Here is a 13,593-nt window from a genome sequence, read left to right on the forward strand (position 1 = left end):
AGCAAAGGGAATCCAGACGTGAATCGGTTCATCTGCTGAGTCAAGAAGTTGGAAACGTTCTCGAAAAAACAGAGTCAAGTTAGATTTGTTCTTGAGAAAAGCAAAGGTGTTAAGAGCAGATTTGTTAATGAAAATCTTCCCAAACATTGTGTATATTCTTATGTTTTCTCCTTCCCTATAATCCTGTGTTGTTTTAAAACATTACTTCCATTCATGCGATGACTAAATAATTTACTTAAACACTTAAATCACAGATGAAAGCAGCGAGTGAAGAGTGACAGGCTGTTTGTTTGTGGTCTCTTCTTCTGTCACTCTTCCCTCTTCCCTCTGCTCCGGTTCCTCATTTCCATTTTTAATCAGCTCAACAGGCAGTTTCCTGCAGGAGCATCAGCACAAATATGTAAACCACCAATAATTAAGCACAGGAATGTTTTCAGGAATCCGATGTCTTCACCTCTGCTTTCTTCTCTCTCATCGTTATTATCATTCCTCCATCTCTCCGTCCTGTCAGCTCTCTCTCTCCATCCATCTCCCACAGTTTCTCATTTGACCTCAACCTTTCAACACCCACATCTTTTTCAAATTGACAGTTCCACATCTTTTCCTCCCAAAACCTCCTCTGAAGTCAAAGTGGAGGATCAGTATCATCGAGACTAGACCCAGAACTGTGTCTGCATTATATCTGCTATGAAAACATATATATTGTAGAATAAACAATGCTGCATTAACATTGTTTAAATTGTTGTTTTCTTCATTAAAATTCTAAATATATGGTTATATTTGTGTTTTATTGGTTAAACTGTCAAATATCAAACTTATATCTTTACGTCTGTTAAGAAGAACAGATATATGTTTGTCATGTGGACTGTTCATGTTCGGTCTGATTGCTGTGTCCCTCCTTTAAACAGTTTTATAAAGACGCTTCAGTGTTTGGACAAACATTGTCCCTGCACCCGACTGGTCTGCACAGAGCGCCGACCTCATCCAACACCTTTGGCATTAACTGAAATGTCAGATCCTGTCACCTGACTCGGTGTCGACCTCATCGATGCTCGTGTGGTTGAATGGGAACAAATCTCTGCAGCCAGGGATCAGAATCTGGGGGAGATGATGAGATCTGACTAATGGAGGCTGATGCTCGTGTGTTTTTAGAATAGAACCAAGTGTGTGAGCGTCCACATACTGCCATGAGTCTTCCTCTGGCTTGGACCCAAGTCTGTCATCGTCATCCTCTCTTCCCTTCACTTTACACTCCTCCTTTACAGATTCCTCCCTTTTATACAGAAACAGGGTTTGTCTGCCTTTTGAAACAAGTGAGTTAAACTAATGTTTGCTTATGATCCTGAGCCAGAGAATTATCTGACAAGCTTCATCTCTCTCTGTGAATCTCTGTTTCATTTTATCTGCAGCTCCTTCACTGTCTAACACACACACAGGTGGCAGAGTCAGAGTGTGTGTGTGTGTGTGTGTGTGTGTGTGTGTGTGTGTGTGCGTCCATGCTATCAGCCACTACAGCAGGAATCCCCAGCATGCTGTCACACAGTGATATCGCTAAGACGACGCTGGCGCTAAACTGCATGAATGGAATCGCACGGATGACAGAGAAAAACTGTGAATGAGCAGGGAGAGAGGGAAGGGGTGAAAGAGGAGATAGAGGAAGAGAAGGAGAGAGAGAGAGAGAGAGAGAGAGAGAGAGAGAGAGAGAAGAGGAGAGAGAGAGAAGGAACAGATGGAGTGAATGGACTATTAAAAGGAAGCAAGGGAAATAGAGGAAGGAGAAAATGAGGAAACGCAGGAGGAAGCAATAGAGAAGGAGGGAGAGAGAGAGAGAGAGAGAAGAGACAGAGAGAGAGAGAGAGAGAGAGAGAGAGAGAGAGAGAGAGAGAAAGAAACTAATCCCTTTATGGAAAAATTCAAATGACAGATGCTGCATCAAATCACTTACTGCAGCAAATACTCTGCATGTGCAGTTTGCGTGGCCTGGTCACTGACTCTGTGTGTGTGTGTGTACTTGTACTTATTATATACTGGTGAGGACCATGTTGAGCATAGACCTGGTTTGAGGGTTGGAAATAGGTTTAGGTAAGAGTGAGGCATTTAGTTGTGATGGTTAAGGTTAGTTTAAGGGGTTAGGGAATGCTTTATGTGAGTGTCCTCACTATAGCGGCTGTCAGACGTACTGAACTCTGCAGTTCCACCGTTCGATGTGTGAACACAGCAGGGGATCGTCCACTGGATTCACCACGACCAATAAGAGCTGATGACGGTGTCGTGTTGATGTCGACATGATCACATGATCTCTGCAGCAGAGTTAACATGTCACTTCCTGTCTCTGTCTGCTGCCGTCATCGCCGCGAGATGGCAGCGTTCGTATTCTGGAATATTTTGGTTTAATTTCTGGAAAGTCCATCTTTATCTACAGTCTATGTTTGACTTGTGAAAGCCCTGAGCTGTGTTTAGAGTCTCGAGCTGCAGATGATGACTGATTGGTGTCGTTACGATGATGGGACTTTTCTCCCCCACCGTCTCCTACTCGATGCGTCCAGCTCCCAAACTCATCCTCTCCCCAGCGGCTGCATTTACACATTCGTCTCAGAGTCGACTGAACACTGCGCTCTGCCCCAGCAGCTCTAAACCTAATCCAGCTAAGCCACTGTGGGTACTTTGCTGCCTCCTCTGCTATGATCCCACCTCATTACCTACATGTGCTGCGTGGCATTTCATCGCCATCAGTAATTTGGAGGAGGTGTGTGTACCGTGTGTGTGTGTGTGTACTGTGTGTGTACGTGTGTGCACTGTGTGTATGTGTGTGTGGCCTGCATGTGCTGTGGCATTAAAAAAAAAGGTCAAGAGATTCTTTCTCTATTTGAATTCCCAAAATAGTCGTGTTGAAAGGTTGCAGACGGATTCTTTAAGTGTGAATGTGGTGGCCGCCCCCCCCCAACCCCCCACGGAGTCTGCGACACAAGTATGGATTCTTGCACCGCGTGAATAGCGACGGCCACACACACACACAAAGACACATGCGATACATGAAAGAACCAGCAGTGTACACAAACACACACACACAACGACACACACACACACTTGCACACATGTTAACCTGGGGCAGATTAGAAGCAGACGTGGCACGCTCGCATGGCAGCGGGTCCTGGCTCTGAGCACTTTAAATGGTCCCTGCTTCCTTTAGATCTACGAAAACCTCTCTCTCTGTTTATCTCTGACGGTTTCATTCAGACAGTATTTATACGGGAGCTGGTTTCTGAGAACGGACGGAACCCAAAACATGCTGTCGCGTTCCTGAGGACTGAGATTATGACGTCAAACCTGAGAGAGGGTTTTTCCTGAGTGAGCTTCCACTCGGCCGATCAATGGTCAAACCAAAAGGTTTCTGAAGATACACAGAACCATCGACTGGATTTAAAGATGGACGACATGACAGGAAACCAAAGCGTCATAACAGACACGATTAATGGTTCTCAGAGTCGTTCTTCTTATCTCTCTAATGCTCGTTTAAGTGTTCATTTCTCCGTCAAGTTTGGGTTCAATTAGCTTTTATATGATGATGTAAATGTCAGGATTGACTCGTGATTGGTTAAATGCCACAGCTTCATCCCTCAATCGCTGCTGCACAGACTCAGGATTCAAACAAGTTGGCAGCGTTTATGTCCTGGATACTTTGTCTTTATTAGTGCACAGGAGGAGGAAGTGGGGAATGTGTCGTGCACATCTGGAGATATGGCTCTTCAGTGTGTTCTGATTTTGCAGCCAATCAAAGGAGAGTCTCTGATATTTTGGTCCAAACTTGAAAAGTAAATGAAAATTCAAACGTACACAATTTCACCACAACAGGGAACGAATGGGTGGGATCGTCTCATTTTGACACGACAGGGAAACAAGATTATAACACAACACGTCCACATTAACTGACGTTGTTCTCCCTGAATCCCTGAACTAATTTCTAATTATAATGAAATTTCCAAAAACGATTGTTATGTAATGAACACGAGAGCTTTGAAGCCTTGAGGCAGCTCATCACTTTTTAAATTTAACTTCTGAAAATGATTTAGTTCATGAGCAGAGCAGAAGATTTGTATTAACTGCTGTTGATCATTTAATAAGTTTAGACGTTAGGTTTCTAAATCTAACATGTACGTTTAGAAAAGTGTTTTGATACTTTGATAAGTTCTATGAATCTAAAAAAGTATCTGGTCTAAAAACACGCAGTCACATTTCGGCGATTTACACCAACAGCTGTAATTATGTGGAATGAAAACAAGACGATGCAATTATGAAGTCAGTCCGTCCATATCCTCTTTATCTATTCAAGCTCATTTACATATGTTTCTGTTACTTCTGTTGTCACGTCTCTGTGCACGTCTCTGTGCACGTTCGCCTCTTTGTGTCGGAGCATCCTCCTTGTGGCAGTTCTGTTATTTTTAGTTTTAATTCATTTCCATTCAGCTCTTTTCAGCGTCTTTCAGCTCAGGCTGGATGAATGAGAAGCTGCATCCCGCAGCTGTACACTCACTTTCTATACGCTCTCTTTTTCTCACTGTCTTCTTCCCCGTTTCCTCTTCTTTTCTCCCAGCATCCCTCGCTTTTATTCCTCTTCCTCTGTCACACACACAAGCTTTTCTTGTCTGTCAGCCAAGCTCTTAAAGCAGGAAAACACCACAGGCAACAGATGTTTCTTTTTTCTGTTTTTGTCCCTGAACACAACACACAACAAGCATCTTGTACTTTCAGCTTTTATATTTTTTTGAATTCGTTTTTTTTCTGCAGTGTTTCAGGTTTGGTTTGTGACCTCTGACCTGCATCGAGCTGGAGAATCAGGATTTAATCAGAAAGCTGCGAGGAGCACAAGGTGACGGGTCTTTCTCACAGAAGTCGTTTTGTCACCGTAGGAAAAGAACGGTTGTAAATAATCAGATAAAAAACTGAATTCCATTTTAGCTGTGGTGCTTTCAGGGACCTGGTGTTGTGCATCGACACAGATGAATAGAACAGAAGCATTGTTACACTTTATTAAAGGAATGTCTGCATTCAGTACAACTATAGACACAACCTGAAGCTTCTATAGATCAGAATATTAATTATAATATAGGAAAATTACATTAATAATTACAGTATAAAAACGTTAGCCTAGCCTGATAGTAATCGACATGTTCCTATTGATGAATATAATATTGCAAAGAATCTTTATTACCTGCAGATCTAAACCCCTCTTTGCTTTTAAAGACCATAACGTGTAAAACCCTGTAGATTCTGTTTGGTTTTACTTTTTCATTTCTTCATCTCTCTCTTTGTCCTCGTGTTTGTTTCTCTCTTCCTTCTTAGTCACACTTTCCTGATCCCTTCCCTCTTTTCGGTTTCCTCCTCTCCCCCCTGTTGTTGTGATGCGTCTGTTCCCTGCTGAGGAATCTTGTGACTTATCTGTAACTCGTGTTTATGGCATGCACCGCCAGTGAAGAAGAAAGTCCTCTTGATTGAAATAAACTGGACGAGTATTGCAGCAGCCTGTTCTCTCCCTCTCTCCCTCCCTCCTCTCTCTCCCTTGTTTAAAGAGCACCTTCAGATGGAAGCTGCTGGCCTCTGTTTGCAAACTGGCCTGTTTCCCTCGATGCTGCAGAGGCACCTTCACTTAACCTGAGGTGTTGTAGTGGAGCTGCTCACTGACCCTCATCAGTGGGTTGTGGGCAGAGCAGCCTCTCTTACTGGAATCAGCACAACTGAGGCCAAACTGTGGCACTAACACACAAACTGAACAGTGGGAGGTTCTGCCTTCACATGCATATAACACATAAAACCAACGTTATATATAACTGGATCCTTTTCCATAGAATAGAGCTGTAAGAGTGAGCAACGAGCAGTTAAAAGATACTGAAATCAACAACGGACAAAACACCTAAAGAATCAGGTCGTTAAAGTAAGAGAGGAGGACGATGCCGTCAGAGGAAGATATGGGAGTATCCTGATTCACAGAGGCAGCAGGGGCTTGTGGGTAATAAAGGGTGATTGTCTGAGTCTGAACTGGTAATGGAAGTTGTGTAGTTGCCTTCAAACCCATTTCAAACTGTCAGGATGACGATTAATCCAGTCGTCCGCATGATACGATGTCTAATGTCTGGTCTGATAAATTCACCTCCCCCTCAACACAGCAGATAATAACAGAGAGGAACAGAAATATGATCATAGAAGTGTCAGAGTGTTTGTTCACAGACTCTGTTAACAAACATCTTCACAACAACATCATCTCTGAGCTTCGAGCTTCACAAACTCTGACATCCGACTCCGACATCTGATCCCGGCTGAAAACGAGCTCCCTTGAAACGTTCGGATGCTTTTGATCATTTCACGTCCTGGAACACCGAGCATCACAGATCCACAGGAAACAGGATCTCCCTTTCAAGCTCTCCACTTTCCACCGTGATGTAAGATGAAAACCTGAGTGTGACGACCTCCAGGTTCTTTTCCTCTGTGTCAATCACTGAACCTACAACTCTCTGACATCGTCTGACATGAAGCCACTGAACATAAACACGAGCACAGAGCGCTGCTGCATCACTAACATGTTATAAATATATTCATATATATGGTTATGATCTATACTCCTGAGATGCTGATGCACACAGAGGCTCACTTACATGTCTCTACCTCATTCTCTTCCTACACCTCATCTCTTCTATTTTATATCACTATTTTTAATGCATTTCAATTAATTAATTTGTTTCTGTTTTTATAAATCCAAATACCTCTTGTTTTCACATCACTTCTGTATTTATGACCTTTTATATATGAACTTTTATATAAATATATAGTTTTTATTCACCTACGAGAATATCTTTTATAATTGCATTACAAACTATCATAAGACACTGATTATCCAATCAGAAAATGTCATGAAAAACATATAATGTATAAGCTCTGGTTTGTAATCTTTCTCTCTGAATCGTCTGATACGTTGATGCCGTCGGGCTGAAACTTCTCAGGTTCTGTAAACGTCTTTTTTCTTTTCCTGCTGTTTCAGAGGCAATAAGACGAGTTTATCCCGTCTATATCCTCACTCAATCCGTGCTTTCAGTCCGGAGATCCTCTCACGGGAGTTAATATCGAAGCTGTCGAGATGAAGACATATTAAATTCTCTCCACTCACCCACCTCACAATACACTCAGACTAATGTCTCTGCCCTCGACCAACTTTCTGTGATGAGGGGAAGTTGAGGGAACTAATTCTGTCTTTTACAGGAGTGTGATGATAAAATATTAAAAGTAAAAAATTTAGTTTTAACATAATAATACAACTAAATACAAGATTTGGAAGTGGCAAAATACACCCATGGTATGTTTGTATTTGCTTTCTTGTGAAATGGGTGAACTGACACTGTGATCCTTGATCTTCTTTATGTTCTGACCTTAAACCTGAAATTACTCATCAACCAAACTGCCCAGTAATTCTCATTTAATCCCCATTTCACATCCTCAGCCCATTAGAGGACTGACGTCACTGTGTCACAGTCTGAGCCTTGCCTCTGTGTCAACTCATATATTTAGATCAGCTACATCAGCAGCAGAGACAAACACGACACATCTGGAACACCACATCCAAACCTCGGACCTGCTCAGTGAGAAACACCTGCAATATTTCATACCGGGTGTGAGTTCTCACCAAAGAGGTGATTTCACACAATATCAGTCATTTTACAGTCGAGACAAAATGTCACACTCACACAAACCAGCGCATGAAAGCTGACAGACGACAAAGAACATCTCCTCAGGAAAATAGACTGAGGGATGAACGTATAAAACAACAGGGATAAGGACTCTACCTGTCCAGGGCGATGCAGCACAGGTGCAGGATGGACGCCGTGGTCAGCAGGACGTCCAGCGACGTCCGGACCAGACAGAAAGTCTCGCCGTAGATCCAGTGTTGGTGGACGAGCTCGATGGCGCCGAACGGCATCACCAGCACCGACACGAGCAAGTCAGCAAACGCCAGAGACACGATGAAGTAATTGGTCTTGATTTTCCTGGAGAGGAGAAGATAAGAAACATTTAAAGTGTAAAGATTCTTTAAAGTGCTTTTATATGCAGCGTTTTTCTATCGCAAACCATTTATTCAATTGATAATTAAAAGGGCGAATTCTAAAGCAATTTAATTCCTTCATTATGGCCTCAAGGTTTGAGGTTTTTTATCCAGTTTGGTGAAGAAGAACTTGAACATCCTGCACCTCCGGTACTAACAGGAAAGGCAACTGCACCTCAGACCCGATCGCCCAACATCTGTTGTTCCTCACTAACACTTTTCTGACTGAATGAGAGTAAATCCTTGAAGTCGGGTTTATAAACCTTGTGAAAAGCTTTTCCAGCTCCTGTACTAAAGCCCACACTTCAGGAGGCATCTCTGCCAAACTCACTGGAACTTAAAAACCAACCTAAAGGGGAAAGTCAGAGCAGTGAAGTTCAAACATCCAAGACAAACAGAGGCAGAGGGGAAAAGAAGTTCAAGATGGAAAATCCATTTGAAATCAAATAATGGTTCCATAATGCAGAGAACAATATATTTCACGAGAAGAGCAAAACAGGGATTGAAGTGGAAAATGGAATAAGAAAGGAAAACAATCCATCTTCCACTGGAGGTAAAAGACAGGGAGAGATGTTTGAGAAGTGAAATAAAAGTCATCAAACACTCGACTCCTCACGAACCTGAGCGCAGGTGAAAGCACAGAGAGAAAGAGATCAAGGTTTTCATTCTGCAAACAGGTAAAACATCGGTGTGTGAAAGAGACTCGGGGATTGAATCCAGAGTCTCTGTGACAGAAGGTGATCGTCTTTATCTCGACCAAACAGACGAGGGTCACGCTGCTCCTGCTGCAGGATTGTTAAAGACAAACTTTACAATACGTTCATTTTGCTCTTTCATCTCCTGCAGAGTTTTTCTTTGCAGCAGGAAAGTTGGTCGGTGCATATACATCAAATAAGAAACCTGTAGTTATTACATTTCCTTTGTATTCTTTGTGTTGCAGACTGTCTGAGGCTAATTGCGTCACGTTATTTATTTTATTTCACTGCGTCTCATCATTTTTCACTCCACAGAGGAGGTTATGTTTTCACCCCCGTCGCTCTGTTAGTTTGTTCGTTGGCTGGATTGATTTGCCAGGGAATATTTCATGGATTTAGATGTTTTTCTTTTAATCAGGTACATTTAGGGAACTGACATTTATGAGTGTGTGTTATTTAAAAGGTCCAGTGTGTAACATTTAGTTGAAAGGGAGAGATTGTGTAGTGGCGCCGTGGTATCGAAGTCCTGCCGATACACAAGTTTAACCAATTACATGTAAGTCAACTTATTTGATGTCTACTTTTACCTTTACACATTTTGTATTTTGTCCCATCTGTTAACATGGAGAGGGCAAAGTTTATGAGCTACTCTGCAGCCAGCCACAAGGGGGCGATCCAGATGTTTGGGCTTCACTTTTTGGAGTCTGTCAGATCATCCAACATAAACATTAATATAAAATTAAATAAAGCTGTTGACACTATAATTCCATACATTTCATAGGAAGATCAGATATTTTGAAGGAATTTTCTGTAAAAATCTGTACTGATAAGTTCACTAACAACAAATGTGCATCTTGATAAATATATAACTAATAATCCTCATCAAGATAATAGTGCTATTTATTATTAAAGATAATAATCCAGTTCTCGATTACATTTCTAACAGAACAAATCCGTTGTGTATGTGAATGTGATTTCTGGGAGGTGGTGTTATGCAGTGAGTCAGCTGAGCAGTGAATTCATCAGTCAGGACGTCAAATTAAAGACGAAGCACCGACCGGTCAGTGCTGCATCAGGGAGAGATGTGGTTTCACTCATTTGCATTGACAGACGAAGAAAAACCAAACCACACACACACACACACACACACACACACACACACACACACACACACACACACACACACACACACACACACACACACACACACACACACACACACACACACACACACACACACACACACACACACACACACAGGCCGACCTGCTCGCGGTGAGAGAGTCGGTCGGTCAGCCGGACTGTTCTCCACGCTCGCCGCTATAAATAGCCTCAGAGAGAGAGGGGACGGCCGAGAGCGTTTTCCATCTGCCTGTCACTAACCCAAACAGCCCCTCAAGACCGGGCTGGAAACCACAGCTGTCATGTGGGGCACACGTGAATCACACTGAACACACACACACAGGTATGTTCTCAACAAAACACACACATGTAAGACAAATGCTGTTTGCACACACAATCTATAGATAGTTTACACATTATTCCACACACACACACACACACACACACACACACACACACACACACACACACACACACACACACACACACACACACACACACACACACACACACACACACACACACACACACACACACACGAAAGTTGCGTTGGCTGTGACTCACACCAGTTTAGAAACCATTAACGTGCCCAGAAGCAACGGTGTTGTGTTTAGTTAGGATGACATATTGTGTTTGGCTTCAAGTGCTGAGAATAAATTCACTTTATTAAAAAGGATTTTGTTGCTGTGTGAGGTCGGTGAACACACAAACACACTGACGCACATTGTTCTATCAAATGAACGAAAGCGAGTCAGTAACTTCACCAGTTGCTGCCGTGGCACCATCAATTTATATCAGTGGTTCTGCTTATAGAGCTGCAGCGTCCAGTTTAAACAGCACAGACTGTGTGGCAGTGTGTGTGTGTGTGTGTGTGTGTGTGTGTGTGTGTGTGTGTGTGTGTGTTACGGAACACAGCAAATCTTAACAGGGTATTAATAACATTAGCAGGTACGCAGCTGCAGTTAACGAGCAACACACACACTAATCCAACTCAATGTGTGTTTGAGTCTTTTCTGCTCAGCGTTCGATACGGAAACGGACGAAGCTTTCTGTCCATAATCTTTCGTTTTGTGCACATCTTCAGAAGTATTACTCTCCTTACTTATCGTTTAGCTTTAGGATAAAGTTTTTACTCCAGTCGAACGTTTACAGCTCGTGCAGCTTCCCTTTTGCCTGATGACACCCGACACTCCACGGCTCCGTGAGGTTCCCCAGATCCTTTGTGACCCACCAGCTACTTAACCAACCTTCACAGAATATGTAACCCAATGAAAACGTCCTTCTCCAGAGGGATTCCCCAAGGTTTGGTACTCGGCCCGCTTCTCTTTGCAATTACCTATAAACGTGATTCCCACCAGATGACCCAATGGGCTCAGCTTGTCTCTCAGACGTATAATCATGCGTGAAGGAACATCACTTTCATATGAACGTCTCAGAGTCTGAACTCTTCGTCATCGTGGCCAATCAATCACTAATACTACAATATCGGGCTCAAAATCCCCTCGAGGAAGCGGTGAAATAAACAGTTTGTCTACACTTGATGGTTTCGCTGGTTGTTGATGATGTGCTCAGTGTTCCGCACTATTTTTTTGTCAGGCACGCCGTCACCCTGGGGGACACGCCCACTGAGCAGGTGAGTGTCTGTCTCGTCTTCTGGATGACAGTTTGTGTGTCTTTGGCATTTGAATTGTGGATTTATGCATCCGGAAAATAAGGACAATGGACATCCGTGTGTGTGTGTGTGTGTGTGTGTGTGTGTGTGTGTGTTTTCCCAGTGGACATTCAGACAATGATGAAGGGAGGAACAAAGATGGCGTGTCATTGTTTTCTCCTGAGGGAGGTGAGATTTCGCAGCCTTGACTTTGTCACTCATCAGTCTCTTTAAATACACACATGCACACACACACACACTCTGCACGTACAAAAATATACACAATGAAGTCTCACTTCCGTTACTGTAATTCTCACATATAAACACACACACACCTTCCTACATAACTTTCTCTTTTGCATGCACTCGACCTCAACACACACACACACACAGACACACACAGACACACACACACACGTCTGAAGTCTGAGCTCTCAGGTGTCATGAGACAGAAACCACACAAAGACAAAGAGAGAGAGGAAGAAGAGAAAGAAGAGGGCAGGAGGAGGAGGAGAAGAAGAATGAATCATTGCTGTGACAGTGACTCCCACATGAGCAGCCGTCCTCAGGACGACCCACCGGCTCTGCGTTGCTCATGAATCTCACAGATCAAGGATGAATGGACCTTTCCTTTCTTTTGATGATATAAGTGTCAGGAGATTCTTTCCTTTTTAGCAGAATTCTCACATGTGGTTTGTTCGGTGACGTGAGAATCCACGTTTAGAAGAAGCTCACGTGATTCTTAACTCCGACTCTCTCGCTCTTCTTCTCTTACACTTTAAGTCAGACCAGAAGAGGAGTTCTGGGTCTGGATCAAACTGAACCATGGTTCTGTTGGTTTGCAGAGTGAAAACACTTTGTTGGATAGTTTGGACTTTTGGACTAATCACAGGAAGTAGAGACAGAATTAAACAGTAGAAGAAGAAGAAGAAGAAGAAGAAGCTGCAGTCTTCACCTCCGACGATATAATGTTTAAGGGACAATTCGGTGCATTTGAACCCACGTAGATGATGACGACAGGACGTACGTATGTCAGACAAAATTCTTTAGTCCCTAAATTACAATGTGAATCCAAAACTAACAGATCAGATGAAAATATGGAACAAAAACAAGAAGCTTCAGACTCTGAGTGAAAACACTTAATATCAGTCTGATTATCCAACAATGAATAAAGTCAGACAACCTTCAGGGACATTTGAAGTGTACGAGACAGAGGGAAACACTCAAAGGAAAGACGGTTCTGTCTCACCTGAGTTGTCTGTCCTTGCAGACGGCCACCATGACCAGCAGGTTTCCCAGGACGCTCATCAGCATGACCAGAGACAGGAAGCAGATCAGAGCCAACCGCTTCGGCATGCTGTCGCTATGGAGACGCCAAAAAGAGAGAACAGCCACATGAACACATCAGATCAGATCAGCAGAGTTGAGTTACAGACTTTTTATTATATTATGTCATATCATAATCTCTCTTTTCTCACTTTGTCATGTGCGGCTGCGTCAGCGAAAATGAATCCATTCCCACTTAATTGCTTAACCCAACTTTTCCACATTATGGTATCGGTAGAGTCATCGGCAGTAAAACTTTTAACGAGGGAGAGCTCCGCCCCCAGGGAAAGTGGGTTTGTACATGTGAGTTTCTGTTCATCATCAAAGTGTCACGTCTGAAATCTGATATTTCATCTCATTATCAACATACAGATCTGCCATTAGTTACATGTCGGACAGTTTTCTGAACATTTGCAAACCTTCAGGTGCCAGTGGGAATTATTTATCACCTTCATATCCAAGGAAAGAGCTGCTTCATCAGAGAACTCAGCCGAGCAGAAAAAATCCAATTTAAAATCAGCAAGATGAACACGATAGAGAGAGAAAGACGCAGAGGCTGCGACATAATACTTTATGTAATGTGAGGGAGATGTTTATCTACTTAAGAACGATTTTCTACTGACTTCTAAAAGAAAAAGTTTTCAGTCTAACTACAGCAATTTAAAATGTCAAATCCGAATATATCACTACAAATGTTTCTCTTCTAAAGTTGA

General features: G+C 42.7%; 1 protein-coding gene across 1 annotated transcript in view; it reads right to left on the reverse strand.

The window, feature by feature from the left end:
• The window catches only part of htr4 (5-hydroxytryptamine receptor 4), a 70,474-nt gene that overhangs the window by 34,654 nt on the left and 22,227 nt on the right, over positions 1 to 13,593 (reverse strand). The window contains exons 2-3 of the mRNA XM_035160517.2: positions 12,804 to 12,917; positions 7,830 to 8,030 (exon numbers count right to left, since the gene is read on the reverse strand). Of these exons, the coding sequence (XP_035016408.1) occupies positions 7,830 to 8,030; positions 12,804 to 12,917 (315 nt within the window). The remainder of the gene's footprint in view (positions 1 to 7,829; positions 8,031 to 12,803; positions 12,918 to 13,593) is intronic.

This window comes from Hippoglossus stenolepis, chromosome 7, assembly GCF_022539355.2.
Source record: "Hippoglossus stenolepis isolate QCI-W04-F060 chromosome 7, HSTE1.2, whole genome shotgun sequence".
Taxonomy (NCBI): domain Eukaryota; kingdom Metazoa; phylum Chordata; class Actinopteri; order Pleuronectiformes; family Pleuronectidae; genus Hippoglossus; species Hippoglossus stenolepis.